General features: G+C 38.4%; 2 protein-coding genes across 6 annotated transcripts in view; both read left to right on the top strand.

Annotated features, from left to right (window-relative positions):
• The window catches only part of LOC135197770 (ras-related protein Rab-21-like), a 120,729-nt gene that overhangs the window by 97,010 nt on the left and 8,169 nt on the right, over nucleotides 1–15,550 (top strand). The window lies entirely within an intron of this gene.
• On the top strand, nucleotides 10,224–12,345 carry LOC135197765 (uncharacterized). Of its 2 annotated transcripts, none has more exons than XR_010310654.1 (2): nucleotides 10,224–10,401; nucleotides 10,557–12,345. XR_010310654.1 is itself a non-coding variant. In XM_064224848.1 (2 exons), exons 1-2 carry the CDS (start codon nucleotides 10,276–10,278, stop codon nucleotides 11,337–11,339), a joined length of 912 nt encoding a protein of 303 aa, XP_064080918.1. In that variant the 5' UTR covers nucleotides 10,269–10,275; the 3' UTR covers nucleotides 11,340–12,288. The 2 variants fall into 2 exon arrangements, 1 of the variants encoding a protein (XP_064080918.1); XM_064224848.1 differs by having other exon boundaries at nucleotides 10,269–10,401; nucleotides 10,554–12,288.

The following is a 15,550-nucleotide window of genomic DNA, read 5'->3' as shown; positions in this document are numbered from 1 at the left end:
GAATGCATAAGAATAATGCTAGCAATCCATCAAATAAGGTTATTAATCAACTTGATGCTGGCAAATTCAAGCCAAGAGCTTCTGTTCCATTCCAGATCCGGCTAAATGCATCTGTAAATGAAAATTCTATACTGACTCAGAATGTTCATGAATTGGCCTCTGTGGTCTGATAATTTTTGTAATGTTGCAAAGCTACCTCCAGCTACTTCAGTATATGCAGCTGAACTATCTGCTATTGTAAAAGCCCTAGATATAGCATATCATTCAAATAAGAAGTCTTGTGTCATATACTCAGACTGTAAAAGTTCTCTGGAAAGCCTGAATAGTTATAATTCTTCCCATCCTTTAGTACAAAAGGCTCAGGCGTGGCTGTTTCGCATTTCGTGTAGGCGTAAAACAGTACGTTTTTGTTGGATTCCTGGTCATGTTGGGATCCCAGATAATGAAGAAGCAGACCGAGAAGCAAAGAGTGCCTGTTCCCAAGGAGAAATTGATACAAATAGAATCCCCCATTTTGATATGAAAATCTGTCTTCGTAACTATATACTAAGAAAGTGGCTGGAGGATGGTCATCTCCCCTTCTTGCTAATAATAAGAAGTTAAAAACAATTAGACTTCAAGTAGGAATTTGGCAATCATACTATCAAAGCGACAGGAGGACTGAAGTTATATTAACAAGGTTGAGGATTGGTCACTGCCGAATAACACAGTTTTCTTATTGATGGTGGTAGTGCTCCAGTGTGTGATCACTGTGAATAGCCCTTTGACAGTTGAGCACATTCTGGTTCACTGCACCAGGTATGTAAATGAGAGGCGGATGTACCATCTAGATGGTAAAACTAAATTTTAGGAGACAACATCGATGTTGGCCCTGTTAGGAGTTTTTTAAAGGCTTGTGGATTTCATAAGAATGTCTAGTAATTTCATATAGATATGATTATTAATTTTTTATTTTTTTATTTTTATCATAAATGGTCATTTAACTTTTAATCCCATTAGAAATTTAATCTCGATTTTACCGTTTTAAACATTGATCATCAGAGTATCTATTTTAACTCATTATTTATATCATTCCCATTGAACTCATTATTTATATTTCCATTTCTATTCATTATCACTATAGCGCTAAATGACTCTGTGGGTCCCAGTGCTTGGCATTATGCCAAAATCACATATTCCATTCCAGAATGCATAAGGACGCAAGGCTGTTGATGTAATATCTTTGTGCATTTCATGTTTTGATGAACAGTTTTGAAGCAGAAGTAAGTTCTTGTTGAGGAACTAATCACAGGTGAGTGTGCTGCATTGCATTAAGAGTAGAGTAGTACCTCGTATTTCGAACTTTATCCGTTCCAGAAGGCTGTTGGAAGTACGATTTGTTCGAAATATGAAACAAATATCCCCATAAGAAATAAAGGGAATTGGGATAATTCGTTCCAGCCAACCCAAAAAGTCCCCCCTTTTCAAGAGTGTAAAGTAATGAAACAGTACGTTACATGAAGTAAAATTTCCTAAATTTTATTTTTTCTGTGTACGATTCACGAACTGTTTGGTAAAAATGGCGCCGGCCGGCTGGGGGATGGACTATGGAGGGAGGAGAGACTGGAACCCTCTTGAGCAAACGAATTGATTGCACTATGCAAAGGTTGATGACAAAATACATTTTATTCACATTAGGTACAAAGATAATTAAAGGAATCGATAGTGTGTGTCCGATTGTGTCAGTGAGAGAGAGAGAGTAATTAGCGTGTTTACATTTGGTTCTTAAGTGCATGAAATAGATTAATTATGCCACAATACATCAACTTACTGTTGGCAAACGGCAGACTTTTAAAACAAACATGAAGATTTTACAAACAAATAAGTAATAAGTCAAGAATGCAAGAAAAGGAAAGAGAAATAAAATAACTTTTCACAAGGAAGCCGTTTAAACAAACATTCGAAGGCATGCAGAAGCTGAAAGCGGCGCCAGTTTGTTTATTACAGAGCTGAGTTACTTTTACAGTAGTAAAAATATCATAAAAAGCAATTATCACTAGATTGGTATTTTACCGAAACAAAACTAAAAGTGATTTGGGCAGATCGAGTCTAAGTAAAAGAAACGGGGGAATAATCATCTCAGATCAGCTAATAAGTCAATGGTAAGCAGAGCCTCTCTCTCTCTCTCTCTCTCTCTCTCTCTCTCTCTCTCTCTCTCTCTCTCTCTCTCTCTCTCTCTCTCTCTCAGCGCACCGAATACTGACTCGAGCAAGCGTTTCTATTTTTATCGTTTTGCATTTGTTTTCATGTTTTATCATTGTTAAATTTAATGTCAAATAACATTTTTTATGTTAATTGGTACTGCTTTTACGTACATATTATAGTAAAGATTTTACTGTCTCCTCTATCTCCTCAAAAATACCACGACGCACGATAGCTTAAAATCATTCATTCATTACTCCTAAAAAAATATAAACGCTACCTCCCTCTACATCAAGTTACCTGTGTATTACCACAATGACGAATGATTTTGTTAATCATTTGTGCAAAGTTTTACTGTGAAAAGCTTTGTTCTTTCATCTACTACTATTTTGTTAATATTGTTCAACTCTAAGGTCCAAACAGTATAGGAGGTCTTGTCAGCGCTGACCTAAAAGCTTCTGCCAGGTCGAGAGCGTGACGTCAACTCAACCTCGCCTTATGCAACCACGAGGAAGGTCCTTTGTTAATCCAATGGACAACAGCAAACATTTTACGTGTTTGTGGATGCTCTACATCTAGTTAAGCTTTAGACATAATTCTCTTGACCATGGATTCATATTGCCGGATGGTACTACAGTTGCCTCGAAGTGTTCCTTTACCCCGCCCTCTTCTGTTGCATGATAATGGTTTGGTAACACAGCAATGAATCCTGTTTGTCTTGTAACGACGGATGTGAATGGTCGAGCTATTAGATGTCAATGTTCATATTTTCTAATCACTACTGTAGACAATATGCTAATGATATACGAATAATATTTCACATTACCAGTGAACTGAGTCGATGTTGAAGAAATAGAAAAATAGTATAGTAACAGAGCAATAAAAATAGCAATGGTAAAAATCATTTTCAGTCTTTATTAACCAAAACGTCAACCTTTGTTCCATTCAGGTGTGGCTGCTGCAGGCGCTTGCTGGGATCCTACTTTTGTTCATGGTAGATCATTATTAGGTGTCAATTTCAGAACGTTATTTGAATATAAATGCACTTTGGATTTACACAATCCATCTATTTATAAAGTAATGAAATTATAAACCGCAAATACCAAGACCTATAAATATAATTTTATAAAGGCAACTATGATAGCCATTGACAGGTTACGATATGGAAGGCTTTGGGGAAAAATTATAGACCACCGATGTATAAAGGAACTAATGTATCCAGTGCGTTGTCACTCATACTTGTTTTTTATTCGAGCCACATCTCACCAGAGTAGCCTAGATGGAAATTTCTCTGGCCGGTATTTAACTAGAGTCATCCGAGTAACAACACACCTTAACCACCCTGATGGTCCTTATATACCAACCCAACAGTGGATAAAAAGGAATAGTTTGCAGTCGATATGAGTTTTCATTTCAGCCTTTCGTCTCGTGGGATTCGTGACTGGATTTCTTGAAGCTTCAGTCTCGAATTTGTCGACTATTTATGATCCCGTGGATTTGTCAGTTCAATGAATTCAAGATATACTTAGCTAATTTTGCGTCCTTGTCCATTAGTTTTATTTTTATTTTTATTAAAATTTTAATTGAAACTGAATTTGATTAGTTTTTTGTTTGTGAAAATGAGCACCAAACTAATCTGGAAGGGAACACATAGTTCATTTGGCTACATCCACTATAATTGTTATTCATTCTTTTTCATGTTTAAACCAAGCAATTGTCCCTGATTCCAGTAAATTGCAACTTTGTATTATCCTGACCCTTCCCTGATTAGAGCATCAGTGTCGATTTTTGCTTTCCTTATCGTTAGGATCAAATTAAATGAGTCCGTATAACCAACGGCTCCCCCACCCCCATTACTGATTCTCCAGCCGCCCCCCCTCCCCTGTCCCTTACCTATCCTCCAGTCCCACCCTCCCTCCATCCTCAGGTAGCCCTGCAACCTCCCAGGTCACTCCTCACGAGATGTGGTGTGGAAAAATCAGTAATCCTAACATTTCAACGGTCATATGACCATTCTTTCCCCTCTTTTACAAAGCTCTGGAACTGCAGTCTAATAAGTTCTGTTTGCCTTTGCTTAGAGGTCAACCCTTGATATTCTAATATCTTGTTTCTTGTTCTTGATTTTATTGGGATGGGGGTTTTGGTTTGGTCATAGCACCTAACTCATTCATTCTCCTCATGATTAGAAAGCACCAGTACTTAGGACTAACAGAATTTAGTGTTGCCCTTGACGGGGTAGCCAAAAGGCTTCAACAAATTATTAACCTGCTATTTAATTTTCTGAGTAAATTTAATTTGGCTGGCATTTCACCAAGCTTAATTTTCCTTTCGAAGCAATGAAATCGTACAACCTATTATATATGTTTATAAGGTGCAGATAAAGTTTTCTGACAGTTCAGGATATAATTAAGCGATGAAAGTGTTTTTGAAAGTAAAGCAACAGGATGCACAAACTTTTTGTTCCTTCTTTTGGTGCTTTTCCTGTCAATCGTGAACATCTTAAGTAGGTCAATGTCAACCAAACCTACATATGAGAAGTGAAAGACGTTTTACATACACACACTGCACTGAAAGTAGTGTAGAGACCACGAGGCTGGATTGTTCTGACCTTAGCCTAGGCCTATGTCACATCGGAATACCATGACTGAAACTGACAGTCTTTGTCTTCAGCCCTTGAAAATTTAGGCCGAGGCCATAATTTATATAATGTATGTCATTGGTTTCGATACTAAAAAACCAGATTCTTCTGACCTTGGCCTAGGCCTACATCTTGAGCAAGACATTCATTGAATGACTCATTAACTTAGTGTAGGGTTCTATGTCCTCGATGATTTAATCTGAAGCCACAATATATTTGATGTGTTTCAAGAGAGACTAAACACTGTTATGCACTGAAGTCTCCAGGTATATAGATAACTACTTACTGAAGAGCAAGCAGCATTGAAGTCTCTAGAAATATGGACAACTACGTAACCCTTATGAGACTCGTAAATATATCAACATGCAGCTAATCAAGCTGGGTAAACTTTGAGGTGGGCCAGACGAAACAGTGCATCAATGGAAACAGGAAGATATGCAGGAATATAGATAACTACTTACTAGGAGGTAGCATTCAAGTCTCCATGAATATAAATAACTACTTACTGGAGTGCAGCATTGAAGTCTCCATGAATATAGATAACTACTTACTTGAGGCAGCAATGAAGTCTACATGAATATAGAGAACTACTCACTGGAGAGAAGCATTGAAGTCTCCAGGAATATGGATAACTGCTTACTGGAGGGAAGGATTGAAGTCTCCATGAATATGGATAACTACTTACTGGAGAGCAGCATTGAAGTCTCCATGAATGTAGATAGCTACTTACAGGAGAGAAGCATTGAAGTCTCCAAAAATATGGATAACTACTTACTGGAGAGAAGCATTGAAGTCTCCCAAGTATATGGATAACTATTTACCGGAGGCAGTATTGTAGTCTCCAGGAACACATAACTACTTACTGGAGGCAGCATCGAAGTATCCAAGGATGTAGATAACTACTTACTGGAGGCAGCATTGAAGTGTCCAGGAACACAGATAACTACTTACTGGAGACAGCATTGCATTCTCCAGGAATATGGATAACTACTTACTGGAGGCAGCATTGAAGTCCCCAGAGATGTAGATAACTACTTACTGGAGGCAGCATTGATATCTCCAGGAATATAGATAACTACTTACTGGAGGCAGCATTGGAGTCCCCAGAGATGTAGATAACTACTTACTGGAGGCAGCGTTGGAGTCTACACGGATGTAGAGAGCTACTTACTGGAGAGAAGCATTGAAGTCTCTAGGAATATGGATAACTACTTACTGGAGGCAGCATTGAAGTCTCCAGGAACACAGACAACTACTTACTGGAGGAAGAATTGAAGTCTCCAGGAATTTGGATAAGTACTTACTGGAGGCAGCATTGAAGTCTCCAGGATTATGGATAACTACTTACTGGAGGCAGCATTAAAGTCTCCAGGACACAGATAACTACTTACTGGATGTGGCATTGGAGTCTCCAGGACACAGATAACTACTTCGTGGAGTCAGCATCGGAGTCTCCAGGAATATGGATAAATACTTCTGGAGGCAGCATTAAAGTCTCCAGGAATATGGATAACTACTTACTGGAGGCAGCATTAAAGTCTCCAGGAATATGGATAACTACTTCTGGAGGCAGCATTAAAGTCTCCAGGAATATGGATAACTACTTCTGGAGGCAACATTAAAGTCTCCAGGAATATGGATCACTACTTCTGGAGGCAGCTTTAAAGTCTCCACGAATATTGATAACTACTTCTGGAGGCAGCATTAAAGTCTCCAGGAATATGGATAACTACTTCTGGAGGTAGCATTAAAGTCTCCAGGAATATGGATAACTACTCCTGGAGGCAGCATTAAAGTCTCAAGGAATATGGATAACTATTTACTGGAGGCAACAATGTAGTCTCCAGGAATATGGATAACTACTTACTGGAGACAGCATTGGAGTCTCCAGGTCACAGATAACTACTTAGTGGAGGCAGCATTGAAGTCTCCAAGGATGTAGATAACTACTTACTGGAGTCGGCATTGGAGTCTCCAGGAATATGGATAACTACTTACTGGAGACAGCATTGGAGTCTCCAGGTCACAGATAACTACTTAGTGGAGGCAGCATTGAAGTCTCCAGGGATGTAGATAACTACTTACTGGAGGCCGCATTGGAATCTCCAGGTCACAGATAACTACTTAGTGGAGGCAGCATTGGAGTCTCCAGGGATGTAGATAACTACTTAGTGGAGGCAGCATTGAAGTCTCCAGGGATGTAGGTAACTACTTACTGGAGGCAGCATTGAAGTCTCCAGGGATATAGATAACTACTTACTGGATGCAGCATTGGAGTCTCCAGGTCACAGATAACTACTTAGTGGAGGCAGCATTGAAGTCTCCAGTGATGTAGATAACTACTTACTGGAGGCAGCATTGAAGTCTCCAGTGATGTAGATAACTACTTACTGGAGGCAGCATTGAAGTCTCCAGTGATGTAGATTACTACTTAGTGGAGGCAGCATTGAAGTCTCCAGTGATGTAGATAACTACTTACTGGAGGCAGCTTGAGTCTCAGTTATTGTGATAACTACTTACTGGAGGCAGCATTGAAGTCTCCAGTGATGTAGATAACTACTTACTGGAGGCAGCATTGAAGTCTCCAGGGATGTAGATAAACTACTTACTGGAGCAGCCATTGAAGTCTACAGTGATGTAGATAACTACTTACTGGAGGCAGCATTTGAAGTCTCCAGGATGTAGAACTACTTACCAGAGGCAGCATTGGAGTCTCCAGGTCACAGATAACTACTTAGTGGAGGTAGCATTGGAGTTTCCAGGGATGTAGACAACTGCTTACTAGAGGCAGCTTTGTAGTCTCCAGGTCACAGATAACTACTTAGTGGAGGCAGCATTAGAGTCTCCAGGGATGTAGATAACTATTTACTAGAAGCAGCATTGGAGTCTCCAGGTCACAGATAACTACTTAGAGGAGGTAGCATTGGAGTCTCCAGGGATGTAGATAACTACTTACCAGAGGCCGCATTGGAGTCTCCAGGTCACAGATAACTACATAGTGGAGGCAGCATTAGAGTCTCCAGGGATGTAGATAACTATTTACTAGAGGCAGCATTGGAGTCTCCAGGTCACAGATAACTACTTAGTGGAGGCAGCATTAGAGTCTCCAGGGATGTAGATAATTACTTACTAGAGGCAGCATTGGAGTCTCCAGGGATGTAGAATAACTACTAGTGGAGCAGCATTGGAGTCTCCAGGGGATGTAGATTAATACTTACCAGAGGCAGGCATTTGGAGGTCTCCAGGGATGTAGATAACTACTTAGTGGAGGCAGCATTGAAGTCTCCAGGGATGTAGATAATTACTTACTAGAGGCAGCATTGGAGTCTCCAGGGATGTAGATAAATACTTACTAGAGGCAGCTTTGGTGTCTCCAGGTCACAGATAACTACTTAGTGGAGGCAGCATTAGAGTCTCCAGGGATGTAGATAACTATTCACTAGAGGCAGCATTGGAGTCTCCAGGTCACAGATAACTACTTAGTGGAGGCAGCATTGAATTCTCCAGGTCACAGATAACTACTTACTGGAGGCAGCATTGAAGTCTCCATGTCACAGATAACTACTTACTGGAGGCAGCATTGGAGTCTCCAGGTCACTGATAACTACTTAGTGGAGGCAGCATTGAAGTCTCCATGTCACTGATAACTACTTAGTGGAGGCAGCATTGAATTCTCCAGGTCACAGATAACTACTTACTGGATGCAGCATTGGAGTCTCCATGTCACAGATAACTACATACTGGAAGTCTCCACTGATGTAGATAACTACTTACTGGAGGCAGCATTGGAATCTCCAGGTCACAGATAACTACTTAGTGGAGGCAGGATTGGATTCTCCAGGAATATAGAAAACTACTTACTGACGGCAGCATTAGAGTTTCGAGGGATATAGATAACTACTTACTGGAGGCAGCATTGGAGTCTCCAGGTAACAGATAACTACTTACTGGAGGCAGCATTGAAGTCTCCAGGTAACAGATAACTACTTACTGGAGGCAGCATTTGAGTCTCCAGATCACAGATAACTACTTAGTGGAGGCAGCATTTGTGTCTCCAGATCACAGATAACTACTTACTGGAGGCAGCATTTGAGTCTCCAGATCACAGATAACTACTTAGTGGAGGCAGCATTTGAGTCTCCAGATCACAGATAACTACTTAGTGGAGGCAGCATTTGAGTCTCCAGATCACAGATAACTACTTACTGGAGGCAGCATTGAAGTCTCCAGGTAACAGATAACTACTTACTGGAGGCAGCATTGGAGTCTCCAGATCACAGATAACTACTTACTGGAGGCAGCATTGAAGTCTCCAGATCACAGATAACTACTTAGTGGAGGCAGCATTGAAGTCTCCTGGTCACAGATAACTACTTAGTGGAGGCAGCATTGAAGTCTCCAGGTCACAGATAACTACTTAGTGGAGGCAGCATTGAAGTCTCCATGTCACAGATAACTACTTACTGGAGGCAGCATTGGAGTCTCCAGGTCACTGATAACTACTTAGTGGAGGCAGCATTGAAGTCTCCATGTCACCGATAACTATTTAGTGGAGGCAGCATTGAATTCTCCAGGTCACAGATAACTACTTATGGAGGCAGCATTGGAATCTCCAGGTCACAGATAACTACTTAGTGGAGGCAGCATTAGAGTCTCCAAGGATATAGATAACTACTTACTGGAGGCAGCATTAGAGTTTCGAGGGATATAGATAACTATAGTCGATTCATTTAAGGTAGATTCTTGCGCCTACGAGACGTTTGTTTGGCGGCCTCTGATTGGCTGGTAGCGGGAGGCAGGCTGCTCGCTCAGTGGGTCATATTTTCGTTTGTAGCTTAGAAAACTAGCAATATGTTTACATTTCTTCATTTATCTCACGTTTTACAAAAGATAGGAAAGTTTTGGTCATACCAAAGGATTCAGTATTAAATGTACAATTAATGAATCTTTCCCTGAAATCAATAAGTTAAAATACAAAGGAATTACAACGAGTAGAAGTGAAGGGAGAAACATTTCATTCTTTATACCTGTTTTTATTCAGCATCGGATTTTGCATAATTCACGAGATCAAGATAAAATGAAATCTTGTGTTTTAAAACAATAAAATCACCCTGAATACGATGGTGCTTTCAGATTGTAGATGCGTGTAATATGTAAAGAGAAAATGAAGAATGTCTTATTATGTTGCATTCGTGCTTGACTCGGTTTGACAATAGTGCCGAGACACATCGTTGGGTCTGGTCCTCTGAGCTAGAGCCGTTGGCGTGTTGGCAGTTGCCAATTGGCGATATGAGAAGTTTGCAGTTTCGAGGCTATGTATTCACCTAATTATTATGTCATTACATTTTCTATAAATAAATTCATAGAATTCATATTATGACTTTCGAACATTTTTACTCAAATATTATATATGTCCGTATTTCTGGACATATCTGATAAAAAAAGTAAATAATCAGATGGATGCATCTGGTATCGTTAGAGGTGTAGGTTGGCCGCGGGCGGGCGGGAAATTCAGTCCAGGAATGAATTTGAAATCTACGGACCTACTTCGCACTCTTCAGCTCATCCTTAGTTTTAATGAGGTTGGTTTTAACATAATGTTTCTAATTTTCTTATATGAATATATTTTCAAACGAAAGAGATATCAGAGACTTAATTGAGTGATATGAAATAATAATCTCAGTGGAGCAATAAACAGCAACGAATTAAGCAAGATTTCTTTTTTCTTTTCAAGCAGATGTCTCGAGATGACAGCACCATTCGTCACACAGTTTCCAGATTTGCAAGTCAAGCTCGCAACATTATAATGAATGTTCATCGTTACTTCAGCTCACAGTGGGGAGCAGACTCAAGAAATGAAGTATTTGAGAAGACCGCCAAAGCTACAGGAGTGCCAACCAACACAGTGAAAAAAATCAAGCGACAGTCATCTGAGTGTGGTAACGTCCCCTTCGCTTCACCTGTATATCCCAGGAAGAGGATCCGAGTGAAGGACAAGGTGGATAGTTTTGAAAATGAGTGTATTCGGAAGGAGATTTTGTCTTTTTACGAGAGAGGAGAGCTCCCAACGTTAGATGCCCTACTGGAAAAAGTGAAGGAAGACCCGGTAAAGTTTAATGGTGGAAGAACAACGTTATGGAAAATTGTGAGAGGGCTTCGATTCCGGTACAAAAAAGAGACGAGTGGAAGAGCAATTTTAATGGAACGTGATGATATAGTGGCAGCGAGAACTGAATACCTACGGTTAATTGAAAAGAATAGGAATTGTAGTCCAACTGAACGTAAACCTGAAGTATTCCTGGATGAAACTTGGATAAACCAAAATGAATGTGTACGTCAGTGTTGGACAACGGGTGAAGGCGAAATAGGACCCAAACTTAAGACTGGAAAGGGGTCAAGATTTATTGTGGTGCACGCGGGAGTGAGAAGGGGTTTGTCAAAGATGCGCTATTGTTGTTTAGGTCAAAAAATGGTGCCAAAGGGGACTACCATGATTTCATGGACCATGAAAGGTTTTTAAAGTGGTTTAAGGAACAACTATTGCCTAATATAGAAGATAGATCTCTAATCATAATGGACAATGCTCCCTACCATAGCAAAATAGAAAATAAAGTGCCAACAACCAGCAACAGAAAAAGTGAAGTCATACAGTGGCTTTCTTCTAATAACGTCACCCACGACCCATCAGCAACAAAGCCAAAATTGCTGCAGATTGCCAAGTGTCACAAAGAAAAACAGAGGTATGTGATAGATGAGATAGCCCGTGCAAATGGTCATGATGTGCTCAGACTGCCACCATATTATTGTCAGTTTAACCCCATAGAACTTATATGGGCTCAAATAAAGGGGGATATCAGAAAAAAATAACTCTAATGCAAATCAATCTTTGAAAACTGTTGAGCAGCTTACGAGACTGGCGATAGACAAAGTTACAACAGAAGACTGGAAGAAATGTTTTCACCACGTTAAGAAATTAGAAAAGGATTATAGGAGGAAAGATGTTGCTAGAGAGCATATGTTTGAAAGTTTTGTTATTGACATTGGAGATGACGAAACTGACAGTGATGATATTGATATTAGGGAGGATGACACTGACTGTGATGATATATATCAATGATTTTCCATTATTTTTTTTTAAAGTTGAAGACCTAACAGTGTTTCTATAGTTTTCCATTTTTTAGATGGGCAATTTCATAACTACAGTATATCTATATGAGTTTCCTTTTTTTTTTTTTAATATTTAATGGCATAACAATGTACATATCTGTTTATAAATTCTTTTTATTTGGTTTTAATAGAAAAGGGGATATCAATGTATCTTTATAATTTCCCATTCTTTTTGTTCCAATAGGTAATGACATGACTATGTATATATGTATGATTTTCCTTTATCTATTTTTTTAAATAATGATGACGTAAGAAAATTTGTAAAATTTTAAATTCTTTTTGTTCATATCGATAGCCTAATGACATACCAATGTAAGCCTACTGTGTATGACTTTCTTTTGTTTATGACATAATATATCTGCATGAATTTCCATTTTATTTGTATAAAAAGATGATGATATAACAGTCTTCTGATTAGTCTCATTATCCTTTACATGTACTAATATAATTATATATATCATATATATTATATATATATATATATATAGATATATATATATATATATATATATATATATATATATATATATAAAATTATGCAGGGCTGTGGGAACGGTTACGGGAGCTATTCTAACTCAGGTATGAATTAAGTAATTCAAGAATAATCAACTACCTCAGGAGAAAACTAAGCAAATTTTTCCTAAACATTGTTGTAGACATGTTGTCAAGTGTAACATGTATATAAAGGAGATAAACATTCTGGTGTAAGAGTAACTCAAGCAATTCTGATAAAGACAGTATATTATATTCGTTACATCGTCAACAAATTTTATGGTAAGAAATAAACATTTGTACTTTTGTTTATTGAGTGAACATATGAAAACCATAAGCTTTTGATGTTATTGGCCAGAGAAACAAGTTCTGTTATTTATCAGTGAGCCTCATAAAGCATGTACATTTCTCACTTAGACTAAATTGAAGCCAACACCCAGATGCATCCATCTGATTATTTACTTTTCTTTTATCAGATGTGTCCAGAAATACGGACATATATAATATTTTAGTAAAAATGTTCGAAAGTCATAATATGAATTCTATGAATTTATTTATAGAAAATGTAATGACATAATAATTCGGTAAATACATAGTCTCGAAACTGCAAACTTCTCATATCGCCAATTGGCAACTGCCAACACGCCAACGGCTCTAGCTCAGAGGACCAGCCCCTCGATATCTTGCGTCCCTCGGCACTACTGTCAAACCGAGTCAAGCACGGATGCAACATAATAAGACATATTCTTCATTTTCTCTTTACATATTACACGCATTTAAAATCTGAAAGCACCATCGTATTCAGGGTGATTTTATTGTTTAATAACACAAGATTTTATTTTATCTTGATCTCATGAATTATGCAAAATCCGATGCTGAATAAAAAGGTATAAAGAATGAAATGTTTCTCCCTTCACTTCTACTCGTTGTAATTCCTTTGTATTTTAACTTATTGATTTCAGGGAAAGATTCATTAATTGTACATTTAATACTGAATCCTTTGGTATGACCAAAACTTTCCTATCTTTTGTAAAACGTGAGATAAATGAAGAAATGTAAACATATTGCTAGTTTTCTAAGCTACAAACGAAAATATGACCCACTGAGCGAGCAGCCTGCCTCCCGCTACCAGCCAATCAGAGGCCGCCAAACAAACGTCTCGTAGGCGCAAGAATCTACCTTAAATGAATCGACTATACTTACTGGAGGCAGCATTAGAGTTTCGAGGGATATAGATAACTACTTACTGGAGGCAGCATTAGAGTTTCGAGGGATATAGATAACTACTTACTGGAGGCAGCATTGAAGTCTCCAGGTAACAGATAACTACTTACTGGAGGCAGCATTGGAGTCTCCAGGTAACAGATAACTACTTACTGGAGGCAGCATTTGAGTCTCCAGATCAACAGCATACTACTTACTTAGTGGAGGCAGCATTTGAGTCTCCAGATCACAGATAACTACTTACATGGAGGCAGCAATTTGAGTCTCCATCACAGATAACACTAATTAGCTGGAGGCAGCATTGAAGTCTCCAGGTAACAGATAACTACTTAGTGGAGGCAGCATTGGAGTCTCCAGGTCACTGATAACTACTTAGTGGAGGCACTCGCATTGAAGTCTCCAGGGATGTAGATAACTACTTAGTGGAGGCAGCATTGGAATCTCCAGGTCACAGATAACTACCTACTGGAGGCAGCATTGGAGTCTCCAGGAATATGGATAACTACTTACCAGAGGCGGCATTGGAGTCTCCAGGTCACAGATAACTACTTAGTGGAGGCAGCATTGGAGTCTCCTGTTGGAGACTCCAATGCTGCCTCCAGTAAGTAGTTATCTACATTTGTGTAGACTTCAATTTTTCTCTCTAGTAAGGTGTTATCCATAGTCCTTAAGTGTGGGCCACAATTAAGGCCTGAAAGTTCTTAAGTTTTAGTAAAATACTGTATTAATACTCATAAGTAAACAATTTATACTCTGTAATCTTGTGGGTTTCTTTTTTCAATGTAAGGAATTTTACGAGAATGGAAATTTGACCAAAAAAAGGACATATAGCTTCAATCAATCTGTATTTCATGAGTCCTATAACCAAGGCTAATACGAAATTATGGTTGTGAAAAACAATGAAAATGACAATTGTGTATTACTACTTAGTTTTTAGATAGGTGCTATAAATTCATTTATGAAACCACCTGGTTTTAATAAGGAAAGCTCACAATTACATAATTACAAAAAGCTTGGGTGTTTTACTTTTTAGCAATGATTATGACCAAGGACCAGCTCAAGTGAGGGGAGAAATTTAGTCATTTGAGTTAAATGTAAAGAAATAAAAACAAAACCTGACGAATACTGAAAGCAAAAGCAATTCAATCCAGCTCTTATTTCTATGTATCTACCCATTTAAGGTGCATCTGGTTGCAAGGTCAAATTGCTAATTGTATACATATAAATATTCAGTATTAAAAGTGAAATGCCTTACAAAGCACTTAATTACATTACACAGGTTAATTCCATTGTAATTCCATTGTCAAGTGGGTCTTTAACAACCGATGAATTCTCGAACTACCACCATAGTTGTCATGAACTCATATGGACCTCACTCTTCTGCAAATGATCATCGTGGAGTTTACTTTCATAAAAATGAAAATACAATTGATGATTTCTTCTTGATGTTTTGTTAGGTCACATGTGGAGGGAAATTTTAAATATTGAACGAGATATTTGAAACAATTAGTTTGACTTCAATAACTTTTCTCATACCCTCACTAATATCGCTGTGTCGCCGTCCACGAAGACACAACAATATTGGCGAGGGTGTGAAATTGACACTAAATAATGATCTACCATGACAAAAGTAGGATCCCAGCAAATGCCTGCAGCAGCCACACCTGAATGGAACAAAGGTTGACGATTATGGTTAGTAAGCACTGAATATGATTTTCACCATTGCTATTTTTATTATTCTGTTATTATACGATTTTTCTATATATTTTAACAACTTAATTCACTGGTAATGTAAACTATTTTTCTTATATCATTAATATCATTAACACATTGTCTACAGTAGTGATT

Source organism: Macrobrachium nipponense, chromosome 21 (assembly GCF_015104395.2).
Source record: "Macrobrachium nipponense isolate FS-2020 chromosome 21, ASM1510439v2, whole genome shotgun sequence".
NCBI lineage: Eukaryota > Metazoa > Arthropoda > Malacostraca > Decapoda > Palaemonidae > Macrobrachium > Macrobrachium nipponense.
Note: the sequence above shows the minus strand (reverse complement) of the source record. Positions and strands in the feature narration are given on the sequence as shown.

Coding starts and splice junctions, on each gene's coding strand:
- LOC135197765 (XM_064224848.1), top strand. CDS start 10,276: ATGGATGCATCTGGTATCGTTAGAGGTGTAGGTTGGCCGCGGGCGGGC. Junction 10,402..10,553: donor TCATCCTTAGTTTTAATGAG/GTTGGTTTTAAC, acceptor TTTCTTTTCAAG/CAGATGTCTCGAGATGACAG.